The 20,148-nt window shown below is 44.2% G+C and overlaps 1 protein-coding gene and 1 long non-coding RNA gene across 6 annotated transcripts in view; one reads left to right on the top strand and one right to left on the bottom strand.

Moving 5' to 3' along the window:
- The window catches only part of CSNK2A2 (casein kinase 2 alpha 2), a 38,958-nt gene extending 34,249 nt beyond the window's left edge, over window positions 1-4,709 (bottom strand). For 2 of the 5 annotated variants that reach the window (XM_070612006.1, XM_070612005.1), the window contains exons 1-2: window positions 4,096-4,709; window positions 3,142-3,253 (exon numbers count right to left, since the gene is read on the bottom strand). In XM_070612006.1, the coding sequence (XP_070468107.1) occupies window positions 3,142-3,253; window positions 4,096-4,694 (711 nt within the window). In that variant the 5' untranslated portion in view covers window positions 4,695-4,709. Of the gene's footprint in view, window positions 1-3,141; window positions 3,254-4,036 lie in introns of all 5 variants that reach the window. The other 3 variants (XM_070612009.1, XM_070612008.1, XM_070612007.1) reach the window with 3 other exon arrangements.
- LOC103557846 (uncharacterized) lies at window positions 3,486-17,051 on the top strand. The gene is made up of 4 exons (XR_011537941.1): window positions 3,486-3,803; window positions 6,431-6,900; window positions 12,530-12,744; window positions 14,554-17,051. It is a non-coding gene; the product is annotated as an uncharacterized lncRNA (long non-coding RNA).
- The last annotated feature ends 3,097 nt before the right edge of the window (window positions 17,052-20,148 follow it).

Raw genomic sequence — 20,148 nt, forward strand, 5'->3', positions numbered from 1 at the left:
AAATAGCAGTGTAATCTGAAGGATCCCAAACACCCCAAGAAGTGCTGAAATCCATACACAGGTGTGCTCACAAAAGCTAAAAGTTGTCTAAAATGGCCAAATACTTTTATTTCTGTGTATACCTCCCTAAGATGTACTACAAAGGAACTGAAAAACTGATTTTTCAGAATCAAAAGATGAACCTTCAGGCACTAAAGTGGCTTTCCGCCCTGCTATATTAATCCCTACCACTCACCACTCCTTCTTTTTCTCCTCAAAACAATTTCTGTCAAAAAAGATATAACTTCCCTATTGACTGGAAAGTTTTAAGTGGCCTCAGAATTTCACCTCAGGAGAGACAATAAAATTTTCCTCACCAATTTCTAAATTCCTAAAACATCTTAATAGCCCCAGTATGTTTTAATAAAAAAATATTAAAAATCTACTGATGCAAATTAAACGATATAAAATTCCTCTGTGGTCATTCATCATCCAACCATCCATATACTGGAAAGGATTAACTGGAAATGTCATGGACTGAAAAGGAAGACAGCCCCTTCCTTGCAGAATGTGCCCTCAATCTCGGTCACTATGTGCACATAACATGTAAGTTCCTGCCTGCAGCGGACACAGAGTAGGCCTATATGAAGAGGAAGGTTTTTCTAGATTCCTCCAAATTATGAGCAGCTAGCAAACACCACAATAGTAGATATTAGCCATAACTTCAACTTATCTGAATAGGGGAGGGCAACTTTGGATAAAGACCCTGTTCTTTTTTAAAAAAACAATACTTTTAACCTACTTTACTTCAGCCTGTCAGACCAATGAGAAAACCACAACAATACCATTAGTAGTTTCTTACCCCATCCTTCGGATAGGAACAAAATCTGCATAGAAATGCCACAGGGCTTTGAAAAATAGAAAGAAGTGAGTATGGTTTTCACTAACGGAAACAAGGTGATTCAGGCTGCACCCTGAAAAGAACTTGTATCGAAAAGAAACAAGAAACAACACTTCGTTAACTAGAGCATCAAGGGGCCTCCCAAACCTTATTCCAGAACACTGGAACTTATTCTGCGCTCAGCGTTAAGATCCAACGCTAAAATGAGCAGTCACAGCTAGGAAGAAATAGGACACAGGAGTTCTGGCTAAGGGTCATTTCAACATAGTGACGTTAGGCAAGTTTCTTCATGCCTAGGTTTCTCCTTGGTAAAAATAATCTTCAGCTTCCACGTTGGGTTCCCTAAACATATGGTGCGAATCTTTAGAGCGGAGGAAAAACCAGCCAGCAACTGACCCTATGAAGTTCTCTAGCAGGATAACTAGAGCAATGCCAAGCTTTCCTAAACGAGCATATTGTTACTTCTTTTTGTTTGTTTGTTTTTGTTTTTTGGGGTTTTTTTTGAGGAAGATTAGCCCTGAGCTAACTGCTGCCAATCCTCCTCTTTTTGCTGAGGAAGACTGGCCCTGAGCTAACATCCGTGCCCATCTTCCTCTACTTTATATGTGGGATGCCTACCACAGCATGGCTTTTGCCAAGCGGTGCCATGTCCACACCCAGGATCCAAACTGGCAAACCCCGGGCCGCCGAGAAGCAGAACACACGCACTTAACCGCTGCGCCACTGGGCTGGCCCCTGTTGCTTCTTATATGTACACCTGAATGCCGTTCCTTTCAAAAAAGACACCATGGGAATTTGCACTTATTCTAAAAATGCTGCCATGGCACAAAAGTTGAGACATTTTTCTGGAATTGCTTTAGAGTCAGCAGCTCATTCTTCTGAATGCACAGGAGTGGAATATGGCTATTCCTAATTTCAATTTATGCCTTGCTTATTGCCCAGAAAGATTTTAAGCAGCTTATGTTAAAAACATTTATGCTTATATATAAGGGAAAAAATTATATGGCTTCCCCAGGTGACTTCTCTGAAGGGAGCATTTCTTTAAATATTTATGCTTGTAAAGAAACAAAAACATGTGACTTTCTAAGTGCAGTTCAAATTTAGGGAAGAGTGTAGTCAGATTCCACATCTCCAGTATCAATTCCTCACTCCTCACCCCCAGTGTTTCTAACAGCACAAATAACTGCCAGTTTCTACTTCAACTCCGCTTCTTCACCACTAAGCGAGGATGGTACTGAGTAACAGAGCTGATCACTTTTCTGAGACGTGATTTTCAGACAGTGTATGCCACCTGATATTAAACAGGGACACAGCTGTCCTAATCCTACCCTTAAGACACAAAAACATCTTTTCAATCCCACATTCTTATCAGAGCCTCTGCAAAATGGCCACATCGGAAATCTTGTCTATGTAAAATTGCTTATATCAATTACTCTTTGGTTTTCTCAATATTTCACTAAATGATGCGGACACATTAAACGATTCTAAGAATCACTTTTTAGAACACCCTATAAAACAATATTAAAGCTACACAGTTATCTGAAGGAGAATTTAGCCAACTCTTCATGCTCATTAAGACCCAAGAGATGACAAAAGGTGTATCTTATCAAACTTAGGCTGCTAAACCAGACACTAAGACTGCTTTGCTCCAATTACCATTTCCGTGATTGTAAGTGTAGTCTTCCACGGCTGCCAATTTCACTTTTACTAGCTGATAAGCAACAATGAACCTTCCTGGCCCTACTGGCTGATGACATCCACCCACCCGAAACTTGGACCGCCAAACAAGAAACAAGTGATTATCGACCGAGGTGTTTCCCTCCACTCAGGCTTCAAACTCAACCTTGAAGCTGCTCCAATTTTTTCCAACTTTCTTTCTGGAATAACTTAGAGCAACAAGAATAACAAACGGAGTGCTCAAGGGGCTCCTGGACTGATGGGATCTTCATGAAAAGGCTTTCCTTTCTTCTGAATACCTACGTACTTTGGAACAAATGGAGCCCCTTTGGAATTTTCTCTTTGGGGAGTCCATAATTACATTTCAAAACAAGGATGGTCCTGAACTATCACGTCTAGATTTGAAACAGGTCTGCATGTTTTCTTGAAAGTTCACAGGAAAATGGAGCAAGGGAAGAAATAGAGGAGGACATCAGACAGGTAAAATTAGAGCCTGTACTGCTCATTCTAGAGTGCAGCTGGGGTAGTTTATATCCTTCCGACCTGTGGAAAAAAAATTTTAATGCACCTCATAAAACACTCACCTTGAGAATTTTTACAACCACTCTCTCATTGTTGGTGATGTTAATGGCCTCAAATACTTCACTATACTTCCCCCGACCAAGTTTTCGAACCAGTTGGTAATCATCTTGATTACTGTCAAAGGCAAGAACGACACATCAATGCCAGGACTTGGGATTAACCAAGCCTGTGCCCACTATACAACCCCATCCAGCCGCTTCCATTAATCAGGCACTTGGAAGTGTCTACACGTCACACAACTCATTCCCTAAATGAAAGCCACAACATAAACTTGGCTCCCTTCACTCTGCACACAGCTCCTAACTTAATTGGTCCCTCCTAACTTGGGGAGATGAGGTAGGAAGGCACCACTCGGAGCCAAGCTAGAGAGATGAGCAAAGCATCCATCCTGGAGGCTCAGAGGGTGCCCCTCTGCCCAGGGCTCCACAGCACGATCCTTCACACCCTCAAGGCAGACAGCGCCAGCTCTGAGAATCTGGACGGCTTTAGAAAATTTCCTCCCACCCAGCCTCATTTCAAAAAAACTAAAAAGGCCGAGAATTTTAATAGCTCAACAGGACAGCTGCTGACTTCCCACCCCAATAGAAACGCAAAAGTGTGAGGAGGAAGGGCTGCTCCCTCACTTCCACCAGGCTCTGATCCCCGGACCCTACCCTTCTCCCCGGTAAGAAAGCATTCCTGCGGGTAAGGGGGAGACGGGGTGCAAGGCGGGGAGAAAGGGACGAGAAGGGGGGGATGAGGACATGTGCGGGGGGTGGGGGGCCCTCTCTCGCACCCCAGACCCAAGGGAGCACAGGTCCCCGGGAGGGGCGGGCGGCGAGACCCACGGCCGGGGGGCGAGCGCGGCCTGCGCGGGGGGCGGGCGAGGGGCCGGGCGGGGGGCGGCGGCGGCTTTACCCCCAGCTCGGGACGTGAGCCTCATAGTCCCAGTACTCGCGGCTCCTCAGGCTGTTCACCTCGGCGTAGACCCGGGCCCTGCTGCCCGCGGCCGGGCCGGGCATGGCGGGCGGGACCGGGGGGCGCCGCGGGGCGCAGAGGGCGGCGGCGGTGGCGCGGCTGGGGGCGCGGGGCGGCGGGCGGAGGAGGCGGCGGGCCGCGGGCCGCCGGAGGAGGAGGAGGAGCGCGGCGGCGGGCGGCCGCGCCAGGCCGGGCCCGCGGGGGCGGGCGGGCTGGGGGCGCGGGGGGCGCCGGCCGAGCCGGCCCGGCCCTGGAGCGGCCGGCGGGGCGGCGGGGCGGGCGGCGCTCGCGCTCCGCGGCGGCCTCCGCTCGGCTCGCGGCCCGAGGCGGCGGCGGCGACGGCGGCACCAGCAGCGGCAGCCGCCGGCCGGGAAAGGGGCAGCGGCGGCAGCGGCGGCGAAGAAGGAGGAGGAGGAGGAGGAGGAGGAGGAAACCCGGAAAAGGGGCCGCGCTCACCAGGAGCGGCCGCCGCCCGCCCGGGGCCGCCCAGGCTCACAGCGCCCCCTGCAGCGCGGGGGGACCGACCGGGTGGCGCCGGCCCCGCCCACGGCCCCGCCCACGGCCGCCCGCCCCCCGCGCCCCCAGCAAGTCTCCCCATCCTCAGTCCGGCCGACCGCGCTCCCCAAAGGGCCTACCCCCTTGCCCCCACAGACTGCTGCTCTACAGCTTTATCCCACGTGTATCCTTTCAGGACTGTCCTGCAGACCCCTGCCCCAAGCCCGCTACCCTGTAGTCATCCGGAATTCACGCACCCGACCTCCCATTCTGACCCTATTCTGACCCTCCTGTCACCCAAGCTATTCCCATCAAGCGCCTCTCCGATGACTCGCTCTTATCACGCCGAATCTCCGCACCTCAAGATTTCTCCATCCCTCCCAGAGACACCCCCTCTCCTCCAGTGGACCCTGTCCTCTCACCCAGAGACTCCTCAACCCCAAGACTTCCCCGCCCTCTGCATCCAGAGCCCTCTTCACAAACCCTTCCCCCTCCCCTCCCCCCGCCCCGCCCCCAGTCGGCCAGGTTGCTTACTGTAAAGTTCCTGTTTTTCCCTTTGTAATTAGTAAGCAATTTGTGGGGAGATACTTTGAGACCACGTAAACACCCTGGTTTTGTTTCGGAGGACGGAGAGCAGGAGGGTTATGAGAGTCCTGCCTGAAGGGACAGGCTGGGGTTGGGCATGAACTGAGGGTGGGGTGGCCAACCAAACTATTTTATATGTTGCCTTCTAGCCCTGACACTCTTCTCTCTTTGATCTTCTGGGCCTTTCTTTTGTCTTGCTTTCCCATCCCTTTCTCAACAGAACTTCCTCACACAGCCCAGGTTGCTCTGACTCCAATCCTTTCACACGTTCTGTTTTCTAGATGAGACCCTGCTTCCTCCTTCTTGATTTAGTTAAGAGCACAGACTGTGGAGTCAGATCCACCCAGGTTTGACTCCCAGCTCTGCTACTTACAAGCTGCGTGACCTTGGACCAATAACTCAACCTCTGTGTGCTGCAGATTTTACAGCATAAAAATAGTAATGGGACACTCACAATAGCCGAGACATGGAAGCAACCCACGTGCCCATCAACGGATGAATGGATAAAGAAGATGTGGCATACACACACACACACACACACACACACACACACAATGGAATACTACTCAGCCATAAAAAAGGACAAAATCATCCCATTTGCAATAACATGAATGAACCTTGAGGGTATTATGTTAAGTGAAATAAGCCAGACAGAGACAGACAAACACTGTATGACTTCACTCAAATGTGGAAGATAAACAAACACATGGATAAAGAGAACAAATTAGTGGTTACCAGAGGGAAGGGGGTTGGGGGGTGGAGGAAAGGGGTAAAAGGGAACATATGTTTGGGATGGGTAGAAACTGATATGTAAGAATGTACACCTGAAATTGCACAGTGTTGTAAACCATTATGGCCTCAATAAAACAATTCAAGAAAAAAATAGTAATGCACCTACTTCACAGGGCTATGGGGAAAATTAGACAAAGTAAACCCTGTGAAACCCTCAGAACAGTGTCTAACAGATCCTAAGTGCTCAATATTGTTGTTACCAGATCCAGGGCCTTTCTCCTATCACTTTTCCCTTCCTGAGACCGTGACACACCCATCTTTTGGTTCCTTCCATCCTCCAAGGTTAGCCAAGACCACCTCCACTCCCTCCACCCCCACTTTCCCATGCCTGACTCCTTTTTCCTGTTCAAGTCTTACCTTTAAGTTCACTTTAAACATTAGAGTTGATACTTCTCTATCTCCGCACCCTATTGCCATCCTTAAGAAAACTGCATGTTTTGTAATTATTTATTTGTTTCCTAGGTTATTGTCTGCCTCCTGCACTGTAAATACAGCATGAGAGCAAGGACAGAGTTGGGTGCTCACCACTGGCTCACGCAGCATTTGCCTCAGTTGGACGCTTTCAATGAATAAATGTTACCCCACAGATCACTTATTAAATCACAAAGGGGGGGCCTGGAGGTCACTGCTTTAACCGTGAATCAAACTTAACATCACCAATAAGGGGCCAGCAGACCCTCTGACATGAGGCACCAAGAAGGGACACGGCATCTGCCAAAAATGCTTAACTGGAATCTAATCATGGAAAATACAATCCGACAATTCCAAACTGGGGAACATTCTGCAAAACAGCTAGCCTGCTCTCTTCAAAAATGTCCGTGTCACGAGAAAACAAAACAAAAGTCTGGAGTAGTGTTCTTGCTTAAAGGAGCCTGAGAGAGATGACTAAATGAGGAAGTGCCTAATTCTGGCTTCGATTCTGGATGAAAAAGGTAGGAAGGAGGGGTGGAAGGAGGCAGGGAAGGAGCAAGAATACAGCTAAAAGGATGCTATTGGGACTACTGGGGAAACTTGAATATAGGATGTACAACGTTACATGGTAGTATTGTATTAACGTTAAATTTTGTGAGTGTGAGGATTAAACTGGTTATGCAGGGGAATCTCTTGATCTTAAGAGTTACCTGCTAGGTGTTTAGAGATGAAGTATAATATCTGCAGCTTACTCTCAAATGGTCCTCCAGAAAAACATGGGTTCCTGAGAACACAGGCATCCATGGGGAAAGGGGAACAATTAGGGAGAAATGTCAACAATTGGAGAATGTGGCTGAAGACTACGCGAGCTGGCAACTGTTTGGTAGATTTGAACATTGTTTCAAAATAAAAACTGGAAGAAAATAAGTAAAGTGTTTATGGGATAAACAGACTTTGCAATTTAATTCCCCAACCCACAATCCTCCCTAAATCTATTTTAAGCGAGAAGGCACAAACATTCTCAAGCTCTTAATGCAGCCTTAGGATTTCTTTCTGACAAGTCTCTGTAAACTAGTCTAGACCAGAGTTCTTTTTTTTTGCAGGGAAAGATTTGCCCTGAGCTAACATCTGTTGCCAATCTTCCCCCTTTTTGTTTCCTCCCCAGAGGCCCAGTGCATGGTTGTATATCCTAGTTGTAAGTCCTTCTAGTTTTTCTATATGAGCCACTGCCACAGCATGGCTACTGACAAGTGGTGTAGTTCCCGGACCAGGAAGTAAACCTGGGCCGCTGAAGCAGTAACAGCACGGAACTTTAACTGCTAGGCCATCAGGTCTGGCTCTGGACCAGAAGTTCTTAATCCTGAGCCTTGGATGAGCTTCCTGGGTTTCAGGAACCCTTGACACTGAAAAATTTGTCGATCAGTGTGTGTGTGCATTCTTTCCTCAGCATCCATCAGATTCTCAAAGGAGGCCATGACCCAAAAATGGTTCCAAACCACTGGTCTACCTGCTAGGACCAACCCTGCCTCGGGCCCCATTCCTCGCCTCCACCCTGGTCCACCTCTGACCCCACCCCCCGTCCTTGCACCTTCCTCCCATCCCTCACTACCTAACCCACACCCATCTCCTGTAACCTGCTTCCACAACCTGCCAGGATGCCTGAGGATTCACCCACACATCACTCTGGTGCAACGTGCTCCTGGATTTGGCTGACACTTCAATAACTCAGCCCTGAAACCTGCAGTCAGTCCTCCCACGGCTAAATTGGGTATGTTTTTATGGTTTGTTAGGAGGTAGGTTGGGTACCCCATGGAACTGGAGAGACCCACCGCCTCTCCTTCCTGCCAGCCTGCCATGCAGCATGCTTGGTGTGAATCAAGATGGGCAATTGGAGGTAGTACCAATGCAACCCTTGCTGAAGGAGTAAGTCTCATTGGATATCGAGTGGGACGGGCTGGTGGCTCTGCAGGGGTGGGTGACAGGGCAGGGAGGTTCAGTGAACTAGAATCAACTTCTAATTACTCTGTGTGTGTTGGTCTGGGGGTGAGTATAATTCAGGGTTACACAAGGGAGAATGAAAGAGGGCATCTTGAGTCAAATAGCCCAAGAATTTCATACCAAATTCTATCCAAACATGTGCACACACACAAAACCCCCAAAACAACAATTTAAAACCTTCAGAGGGACACCTTCTATCTTCACAAGGCTTATTTCCAAAACATTTGTGAGTTTTACAGGTTTTTATCCTATATTGCTGGTTCTAAGAACCTAGCTTAAGAAAATACTGTAAATTACAATCAAAGAATTGTTAATAGTAATGACAATTTGTGTGGTCAATATCATTGAACCCTCAAAAACCCTGAGGCTAAAAACCATTGAATTTGCACTTTAAATGGTTAACTTGTATGCTATGTGAATTATGTCTCAAGAAAACTGTTTTAAAAAAATCCTATGAGATTGGAGCTGTTGTAAAGATCCCGTTTTTGCAGTTTAGTTAACTAAGACTCCAATGACATGGATAATTGAGGAAGAATCTAGATTTGAACTCAGGTCTTTCTGACCACCAAATTCATTTCCCTAATCCTTTTCTGATTCAATATATTCCCCAAGAGGGCCAAAGATACTCATTATGAAAATCATCATCTTTAATCATGAAAATGTAAAACAACCTAAATATCCCCAATTGAGGGACCAGTTAGATAAATTGTGGTATATCCATACAGGGAAATTTTAGGCATCATTAAAAATTATGATTATCAGGAATTTTTAGTGATGAGAAAAATTTTATTATATAAGGATTCTTCAATGTGTTTTTTTTTTTTATTAATGTTATGATAGATTACAACCTTGTGAGATTTCAGTTGTACATTATTGTTAGTCATGTTGTGGGTACACCACTTACCCCTTTGTGCCCTCCCCCCACCCCCCCCTTTTCCCTGGTAACCACCGATCAGATCTCCTTGTCAATATGTTAACTTCCACCTATGAGTGGAGTCATATAGAGTTCGTCTTTCTCTGACTGGCTTATTTTGCTTAACATAATACCCTCAAGGTCCATCCACGTTGCTGCAGATGGGCCAAATTTGTCTCTTCAATGTGTTTTTTTAAAGTGACACAAGTAATTGTGGAAAGCAGAATAATGCTCCTCCTGGCCCTCAAAGATACCTACTTCCTGATCTCTGGATCCTGTGAATATGCTACCTTACATGGAACAAGGGACTTTGCAGATGTATTAAGGATTTTAAGATGGGGAGGTCATCTTGGATTATCCAGGTAGACTTATTATAATCATAAGAGTCCCTGTAAGTGAAAGAGGGAGGCAGGAAACTCAGAGAAGTAGGTGTGCTGATGGAAGCAGAGGTCAGAATGATGGGACTGCTGGCTGCAAAGGTGGAATGGGGCCACAAGCCAAAGAATGTGGGCAGCCTCTAGGAGCTGGAAAAAGCAAGGAAAAGGGTTCTCACCTCATGCCTCCAGAAGGAATGCAGCCCTGTCAACACTTTGATTTTAGCCCAATGAGACCCACTGCAAACTTCTGACCTCTTGAACTATAAGATACGTTTTTGTTGTTTTAAGCCACTAAGTTTGTGGTAATTTGTTACAGTAGTAAGAGGAAATTCACACAGTAGTATATAGTTACTTGACATTTTTCAAGAAATTCAGAAGTCAGAGAGGTGAAAAATGGAAAGGTGCCCTTCTTCTCCTTCCACATTCCCACATTTTGCTGTATACCCTTCCAGGCCTTTTTCTGTGCAATAAGAATATATAGTACAACCTATGTTCTTTTTTTTTTTTCATATTTCATAATAAAATTTACTAGCATATCTGTTGTAAGACAGTTGAAGAATTTTTACATTTTCCAGCCTGAAAGAATCACACAGAATCACATACATTTGATATATTCCAAGACGATGCTTAATAATATGTAGCAAGGTACTATCCCTTACAAACTCAATATATTATGAATAAAATAAAAGACGTTCATATTATTCTATGAACAAAGAAGCCACATTAAGAATTCTGTTGTGACTTTCTCCTAAAAGCAAAGATAAGAGTTGCAGAATCTCTAATTTAAAAAGAGGACAATTTCAACGAGCCCATCTTACAAAGAAATATATTTATAAAATGCCTACATGCTTCTCACCCAAGTTGTGTCTGCTTTAATTAAAGAAAGAAAATGTTGAGTCTCATTTCCTCATTTCTTAAATAGGAAACATTTTCCGAATTCACAACATCTCTAGGATTGTTCTTAGTCTAAACTTCCATAGAAATATGTCTGGGATAGAAAAATTTAAACATCAGAATACCAGGTTTTAAGCTTTCACATGGAAAAGTGCAGAAAATCCCAACGTTGACAAATCATGGTTCTGCAGAAATCAAAACGTATGTTCTTCATTATGCTTTGCCTTGTTTCAAAGCAAGATACCAAAGTGTATGTCTATATTTTAGTAGATAAGTTCTCAGGAGTGTAACAAATGCATAGAAAAACAACCGGAAGGAAATACATTCAGTGCCTTTGGGTCTTAGCATCATTTGGTTTTACTTTTATAATCAGAAAAAAATAACCAATTGCTACGGGCTGTTGACAACTCTACAACTCATAGGTTAATGGGGGTTTTTCTCCACGTGGGAAGGGGTGGAGGGTGGGGAATGGGGTCTTAAATTCGCTCTGTAATCCAAGTAGCCCACAGGGATGCAGGACTCTCCCTCTGGGTGCCTTTGAGGCTCCGGACAGGTGAATGCAATGTGTTAATTAGGGCCCCCTAGCTGCACTCCACCTGGGTACACTTACAAACAACTTGCTTAGGGACATCACTTGATTACTTTTTCCTAATTATCCTTAAAGTGTGACCCACTCTGCCCTCACCCACAGAGTACCCCAGAGAGGGCAGAAGGGGATGTGGCACAGCCTGTCCCAGGCTAGAAGTGACAGAAATTTTCTGCTGGTTCTCCAGTGGTGTCCCCTTTTATTCAGCCTTGTCTGACTGGGAAACGGGGCACATTTTTAGCTCCCGTCCCCCAACACCCACCGCTTCCCAGAAGCTCAGTGAACTCAAACTCTCCTAATAGGCTCAGGGAAGGATGGAAAAACTCATTCAGACTAAAATGTAAATAATGGCTATCTAGAAGGGATTTGCATTTCAAGGAGGGTCAGGACCAAGAAGTCTTGCGGAATGAATTCTTAATCCTGGTGTTATAGGTGACAAAAAGGTAGAGGGGGTATTTTGGACGGTAGGCAGTGCTTCCCCAAGGGTGTGGTGGGCATTTAGAGGGGAGTGGGCTGAACTCGACAACAGCAGGCACCCCCACCCCCTGGCGAGGCCATTGTACTTCGCAAATGTTCATCCTCTTCCTGCCAAACTGCACTTCCAAATTGTCCAGAATCACCATCCACTCCCACGTCCCATCCATCACCAAGTCCAGCTGGCTTCCTCTCCAGCTGGCAGCTCACTTCCATCCTCCTGTTGTGATGCCCATATCTTTTGCCCTGATTTAAGCCTGCATCATCTCCTGCTGGGACCTTCTGCAGGTCCTTTACTGCAGTGATTTCTGGGCTGTCTCACCACATGCTAACCCAGGGATCCTTAATCTGGGTCAGCGGCTGGTACTCAGGGGGTTCATAAACTTGGATGAAACATATTACATCTTTATTCACTAACCTCTAAATAAAATTTAGCATTTCTTTCCATTATAGATGTAGTAAAAAAAAAAAAAAAAAACCTAAAACAAAGAAAACACGATAGTATTAGTGGTACCCTCAAATTCGTCACCACTAGACATCCCAGATATTTGCTTGTCACTGCACAGTTGGTGTTATTTTGAAGCAGGGAAGTTTGTTCTCCAGAAAGATCAGTGGCTGTGATTGTTGGAAGTGAAAGAGTATGGAGGACTCCTCCATGAACCTCCTGAAACCTCCATCCTTCTCCTGGTGTGGGGCTTTTCCTCCTGTATCCCAGCCACCACTTAGGGCATTCCTCACCTTGGGGCATCTCTTTAGAAGACCCTGAGCCTGAGATTTGATAGGTTTTTATTCTCCCCAATAGATACTCATGGCTATACCCTGAGGATAAAAGAAACACAACAAACAATAGCAAAAAACCCAACTAAACTAAAAGATTTTTCACAAGCAAGCTCTACTTTTTGTTTTAGGAAGTGCATCATTTCTGGATGCTTGCAGAAGTCTTCCCATATGGCTGGAAGATGACATGGAAAGCTCGGATGCTAGTGATGGCCTACGAACGTGAGGACCCACCAGCTCTGCTGCCCACAAGAGCACAGAGTACAACAGAAGTTCCCGTGGATGACCTGTCAGCCCCAGAAAGCACAATTCAAGCCCAGGAAGATCAAAATTCCACACCCCTAAGGTGAGGACCTGTCTCTTCATTGGGAAAGTGGAGGAGGAGACATAGATGACAGTGAGAGAGATGGTTAGGAGAAGGTAGTCCAGGTTGCAAGCACACTGGACATCAGTGGTGTAGGGGAGGCGGACATTTCCTCTCCCCAAATGGGGGTTCGTCTGGCCGGAGAACGGATTAAATTCACAGGAGACAGAATAGCAAGAGAAAATTAAACAAAGCTTTATTGAGGAACCATGGCCCGGGGCCTTTCTTCCCGAAGGAAGAAAGGGCACCGAAGAAGTGGGGTGCACATAGTGGTTATATACCCCCAAACGGGGTGTTTCACATGTGATTGAAATGTCCCTCCCACAATAGTCACAAGATTGCCCCGTCAGCACAGTGCTTGATGGACACAGCAGGTAGTGGTCGGCTATCTCGGTGGACGTAGCAGGAGGCAAGTCGATTGTCTGGAGCTGGGCGGTCACCGGTGAGCTCGGCAGTCAGTTCCTAGCCTAAGGAAAGATGCTTAATCCTTAAGAAATGCCAATGTTGGGAGGGGGAGGGAAGTCAGTTACAGGAGGTTACCAGAGAAGCACAATAAAATGCAGATTTAAGTCCTTGCCTTTGGTATTGATTAAGAGTTTTTAGAGAGAAGGTCATCTCCTTTCTTCTTCCTGGTACAGAGAGGGAGGCAGCTTTTACAGATAGAGATTTACTTTACAAATGTAAATGTGTCCTAAGGAAGAGCAAGTTCCATTCCTCAGAGCCTCCTTCCCTGTCCCAGTTTATCAAAAGTAATCAGCCTCAAATAATCTGATGCCAAAGAGACATATCTTGGGGTGGCCAACCTCAGGTCTCCACAGTGGCATTGCTGGAACCATGGTGGAATCAAGCAGAGACTGGCCCTAATTAGCACAAGAATTGTGTCATTCTGCCACAAAAATTGTATGTAAGCCTTAGACCCTATTCTAATTCTGCCATTTGCCCCAGTAATGTCCCTTAAAGCCAAAGGATCCCCTCTAGAACCAGACATGGCATTTAGTTGTCATGTTTCCTTTTTTTTAAATTGAGATATAATTGACACATAACATTATATGAGTTTCAGGTGTACAACACAATAATTTGATATATGTATATATTGTGAAATGATCACCACATTAAGTCTGGTTAGCGTCCGTCGCCACACATAGTTACAGTTGTCATGTCTCTTCAGTCTCTCTCAGTTCGGAACAGTTCCTCAGTTTCTTTTCCAAGATTATAGGCCAGTTCTTTTGTAACCTGTTCCTCCATTTGGGGTTATCTGATATCCTTTCATGATTTGATTCAGATTATGTATCTTCGGCAGAAATATCACCGAAATAATGCTGTGTTCTTCTCATTCCATCCTATCAAGTGACATACAATTTCCAATTGTCGCATTACTTGAGGTATTAACTTCTATCACTTGACTATCAAGGTAGCATCTGGATACCTCCTTTATACCTCCTTTATAGTGGATTTCTCCACTATAAAGTTACTCTTTTTATCTTTTTAAGTAATACGTATTTTATAAGGACGTATTTTGAAAACTGTATAATTATTTTGGTCCTCATCAAACTTTCTATTTATTTATTCATATTTGTATGCACTCATGGATTCCCTATTTTATTCAATGGGTTATAATCAATTACTGTCATTAGAGTTATGTTGATGTTCAAACTGTCCCTTATTTGGATAGTGAGAGCCCCTCAAGCTGGCTTCTGTATCTTTTTGACATGTCCCATCATCCTTTGAGGACTTTTTTATTTTTTGGCACAAAAAATGTTCCACACTCATCTTGTTCTTTCTCTGCCCCAGGCCTGGAATCAACCATTTCTTCAAGGGGGTCTTGATTCCTTTTCATGAAGAATACTATTTAGAAGCCAAGATCTGGGCACAAGGTTTGCTCACTGGTATTGGACTATTGCTGCTCCCCAGGCCTTCTCCAGTGGACCGAGCTAGAGAGTATGTGTATGTACACACACAACCATTTCCATCTGTATTTATTTCTATATATATCTGTGTATATTGAAAACCACGAGTTCACTCCATGTCTCTAATTCCAGCCTAACACCATAGAATTCATTCTGGTCTTCTCCCTTTCTATATTTGTAACCCTCTTTTCTGCCAGGGAGCAATCTGGTGCATGCAGAGCTCTTCTAAGTGGTGGAGAGAGTGTTAAGAAAGGTCTCTCTGAGGAGGTGACATTTAAGGCGGGAGTTGAAGGAAGTGAGGGCATAAGCCACGCAGATTCTGGGAGAGGAGTGTTCTAGGCAGAACACGCAGTCATTGCAATGGCCCTGAGCAGGAGCACGCTGGTGTGTCTGAGGAACAGCAAGAGTCCTGTGGCTGAACCAGCAGGCAGATGGTCAGCCACGTAAGAGGGGATGGTTCAGGTGGCAACTTGTAGACCATTTTAAGGACTTTGGTTTTTATAGGGACTTAGATAGGAAGACACTGCAGCATTTCAAATGCAGAAGAGACATTGTTTTATAAAGGATTGCTCTGATTGCAAATATGGAAGCAGGGAGATCAGTGGGGAGACCTGCAGTAAAACAGTGAGTGAGGAGCGTGGCTGGGAAGGTGGTGGGAAATGGAGAGATTCAGGAACCATCTTTCAGAGGGAGCCAACAGAATTCGTGATGAGTTAGATGCGGCATGTGGAGTGTGAGAGATAGGTGGCGGCACATAATACGACATGTGTTCATTAAATAAAGGAATAAATAAAGTGGAAAAATTATATGTAAAGCACTTAGCAGGTCATATGGCATATATAAACTCATCGTGATCATCATTTATCAGTTGATGGGTGGAGGTGAAAACTTGCCCAACAGGCTCCTCTCCCCATCTATCCAGTTCTGGCCCCATCCTGGCATCCTGGAATGTCACCCCTTGGGCAGAGCTACCCCTTTTCAATCAGAGCTCCCTATTCTCCCTCCCCAACCCTTCCCAATGAGTCAAAACTCCCACTTCCTCTGAGTCCTGTCTCTTCAGGGTGTGAGCTGGTATCTGATAAGCTAATTCACAATAAGATATTGACTTCTTTCAGGATGCCTACTCCTCCCAGAAGTAGTCACATTTTTTAAAAGGCAGCAACTTATTTACTTAGCTGGGAATGTGATGGAATCTCTGACAGTGTGGCAGGGTGGTAAAGGAGGTCATTTTGTTCTGGCTAGCACTCAAATGACAATTTACAGAGGCCTGGGACCTCCTTGAAGGGGTCCATCTCAGGGCCAGGCTGCATTCTTCTTCCCTGCGTTACACAGCAACCTTGGGCATTTACCACCTCTATTTACCACAAAAGCACGATCCACTTTTGGCCAGGAGATCACATATTCTGGATGCTTTCCCAAGGTAGGCAGGGCTTGGTGTAGCTGCCCTGCCCCTTGGGGAGCCCCCATCTGTGGGATGGTTCAGCAGGGCAGTCTTCACTCATCCATCAGACTCAACCCCCTAAAAGAGACTTATAATCTTGAGGCCAGTGTGCTCAGTGCTTTGATGGTGTGCAAAATTGGTTTCTGTGCAAGATTAGTTTAAGAAGCAAGGTGACGAAAGTACAATGAGATATCACTTCACACCCACTAGGATGGCTATAATCAAACAGACAAATAATAGCAAGTATTGACAAGGATGTGGAGAAATTGGAGCCCTCCTACACTGCTGGTGGGAATGTAAAATGGTGCACCCACTTTGGAAAACAGCTTGGCAGCTCCTAAAAAGGTTAGATATAAAGTTACCATATGACTCAGAAATTCCACTCCTAGGTATACACCCAAGAGAAATGAAGATGAAATGAAGATGTATGTCCACACAAAAACTTGAACTAATGTTTGTAGCAGCATTTTAAATAATAGCCAAAAAGTGTAAACAACTCATATGTTCATCAACTAATAAAAATGTAGTACAGATATCCAATGAGATATTATTTAGCAATAAAAAGCAATGAATTACTGATAAGTGCTACGATGTGGATGGACCTTGAAAATGTTATGCTAAGTGAAAGAAATCAGATACAAAAGACCCACATGTCAAATGATTCCATTTATAGAAAATGTCCAGAATAGACAATACATAGAGACAGAAAGTAGATTACTGGTTGCCAGGGGCTGAAAGGAAGTGGGGAGTAACTGCTAATGTGTATAGGGTTTCTTTCGAGGGTGACAAAAATGTTCTAAAACTGATTGCATAACTCTGTGAATATGCCAAAAACCATGGAATTGTACACTTTAAATGAGTCTATGGTATATGAGTTGTATCTCAATAAAGCAGTTAAATATTTAAAACAAGGAAAGCAAGAAATAAAAGAAGAAAAGAAAGAGAGAAAGGCAGGCAGGAAGGAAGGATGGAAGGAAGGAAGTAAGGATGGAAGGAAGGCAGGAGGATGGAAGGAAGGAAGGAAGGAAAGAAGGCAGGCAGGAAGGAGCAGGATCATATGGAAGTGGAAACCTGGCCAGGTACAGTGCCTAACTGAAAATACCCAGGTCCCCAGGGACTGGTCCTACCTTCCTAGAATGTGTGTAAAGGGGAAGAAGATGAGAGATGCCAAGGAGACCACAGAAACCATGGTCACTTTCCATTAGAGAACTACTGTGCGGAATTTGCTTGGGGAACCAGGGAAAAGAGTGGAAATAGAAAGACAAATTATCCCAACCTTGGAAATAAGGCAAAAGGAGGACTGTGTGTTCTATCTGCACAACACTAACAGACCACCCCCAGATTATTTCATTATCTAGGGGAGCTACCTTTGTTTGACTCGAACTTTCTTCTTGATTGGGGCCCAGCTTCCATAAAGTTGTGTGCTAAATTATAGAATTTTGTTTGGTAGAGATGCAAATGATTTTTGTCTGGTAGAAAAGATAACCCCAAAGGTTACAGTTTTATTTCCCTGTAGGATGTTAAGCAGTTTTGTCTCTAACCTAGCAATCAGATTTTAGTATGACTTTCCAGACAGGTTATAAAATCCCTTTTCTCCTTCTCCTTTGCTACCATCTTTCACCACCCTGGTCCCCTCATTAACAAATTAAATACATCTTGGGTGCATGCCCATTTCTATGCGAGTCGTATTTTAATGTTCTTAAAGTTATACTTTTTTTTAATTGAGTTATTGATAGGTTACAATCTTGTGAAATTTCAATTGTACATTAATGTTTGTCAGTCATGTTGTAGGTGCACCACTTCACCCTTTGTGCCCACCCCCCACCCCACCTTTCCCCTGGTATCCACTAAACTGTTCTTAGTCCATAATTTTAAATTCCTCATATGAGTGGAGTCATACACAGATTATCTTTCTCTTGCTGGCTTATTTCACTTAACATAATTCTCTCAAGGTCCATCCATGTTATTGCAAATGGAATGATTTTGTTCTGTTTTGCAGCTGAGTAGTATTCCATTGTATATATGTACCACATCTTCTTTCTCCATTCGTCTGTTGCTGGACACTTAGGTTGCTTCCACGTCTTGGCTATTGTAAACAGTGCTGCAATAAACATTGGAGTGCATAGGACTTTTGGGATTGCTGACTTCAAGCTCTTTGGATAAATACCCAGTAGTGGGATGGCTGGATCGTATGGTAGTTCTATTTTTAGTTTTTTGAGGAATCTCTATACTGTTTTCCATAGTGGCTGCACCAGTTTGCATTCCCACCAGCAGTGGATGAGGGTTCCTTTTTCTCCGCAACCTCTCCAACATTTGTTGCTATTAGTTTTAGATGTTTTTGTCATTCTAACGGGTGTAAGCTGATATCTTAGTGTAGTTTTGATTTGCATTTCCCTGATGATCAGCGATGATGAGCATCTTTTCATGTGCCTATTGGCCATCCGTATATCTTCTTTGGAGAAATGTCTGTTCATGTCTCCAGCCCATTTTTTGATTGGGTTGTTTGATGTTTTGTTGTTGAGTTGTGAAAGTTCTTTATATATTATGGATATTAAGCCTTTGTCAGATATATGACTTGCAAATATTTTTTCCCAGTTAGTGGGTTGTTTTTTTGTTTCAATCCTGTTTTCATTTGCCTTGAAGAAGCTCTTTAATCTGATGAAGTCCCATTTGTTTATTCTTTCTATTGTTTCCCTTCTCTGAGAAGGCATGGTGTCCAAAAAGATCCTTTTAATACTGATGTCAAAGAGAGTACTGCCTACGTTTTCTTCCAGAAGCCTTATGGTTTCAGGTCTCACCTTTAGGTCTTTAATCCATTTTGAGTTTATTTTGGTGAATGGTGGAAAAGAATGGTCAATTTTCATTCTTTTACATGTGGCTTTCCAGTTTTCCCAGCACCATTTGTTGAAAAGACTTTCTTTTCTCCATTGTATGCCCTCAGCTCCTTTGTCAAAGATAAGCTGTCCATAGATGTGTGGTTTTATTTCTGGGCTTTCAATTCTGTTCCATTGATCTGTGCACCTGTTTTTGTACCAGTACCATGCTGTTTTGATTACTGTAGCTTTGTAGTATGTTTTGAAGTCAGGGATTGTGATGCCTCCCGTTTTGTTCTTTTTTCTCAGGATTGCTTTAGAAATTCTTAAAGTTATACTTTGACAGAGAACAGAGGTCACTTGCTGTATTTCAAAAATGGCACCGACAAGTAATTGCCATAATCAGTATAGACAGTCAGAACTTGAGCGGTAAGGAGGAGTCCTCTGGATACACAAATAAGGAGTCATTGGAAAAGACTCTGATGCTTAAGGCAAGAAGAGACGTTACAATGTTACCTATGAAAAAGAGGGAGTTTGCTTAAAATTTTATACACACACACGTGTATATGTATAAACACACGTTCCACACAGAAGAAGACAAAGGAAAAAGACTGGAAGGCTACACGTGTAATCACCAAAGCTATGTCATCAGTGATTATCTGGAGGGGGCCGAAAGGGAAATTTTTCATTTTCTTCTGCGTATTTTTCTATATTATCCAATTTTGAACAATAAATATGTCTTACATTTGAAAGCTTTTTGAAATTGTTTAAAAGAAAGCCAGCAAATAAACTTGATGGAAAAAACCAGAAATCTGGGAGTAAGTTGAGAGAAAGGAACCCCCTGTTTGGTCACGCTGGGGAAGGGCATGTTGGGAATATGTGTCCTCTCCTAGAAAATCATAAATAGCTGGTTTTAACAGAAACACAGGAAGCAAAAATAGCTAACTAGGTTACACGTTGCTAAGAGGACTTCAGATCAGTGTTCAACTGGGGGTGATTTTGCCCCAGGGGACATCAAGCAAAGTCTGGAGACGTTTTTATTTGTCAGGACTTGGGAGTGTGGGGGAACCGGGGAATGGGGGAGAAATACTGCTGGCCTCTAGTGAATAGAGGCCAGGAGTGCTGTGAAACATCCTACAATGCACTGAACAGCCCCCAAACAAAGAATTCTCTGGTACAAAATGTCAATAGTGCCAAAATTGAGAAATCCTGGTTTTTAGCAATA

The sequence above is a fragment of the Equus przewalskii genome, chromosome 3, assembly GCF_037783145.1.
Source record: "Equus przewalskii isolate Varuska chromosome 3, EquPr2, whole genome shotgun sequence".
Lineage (NCBI taxonomy): Eukaryota > Metazoa > Chordata > Mammalia > Perissodactyla > Equidae > Equus > Equus przewalskii.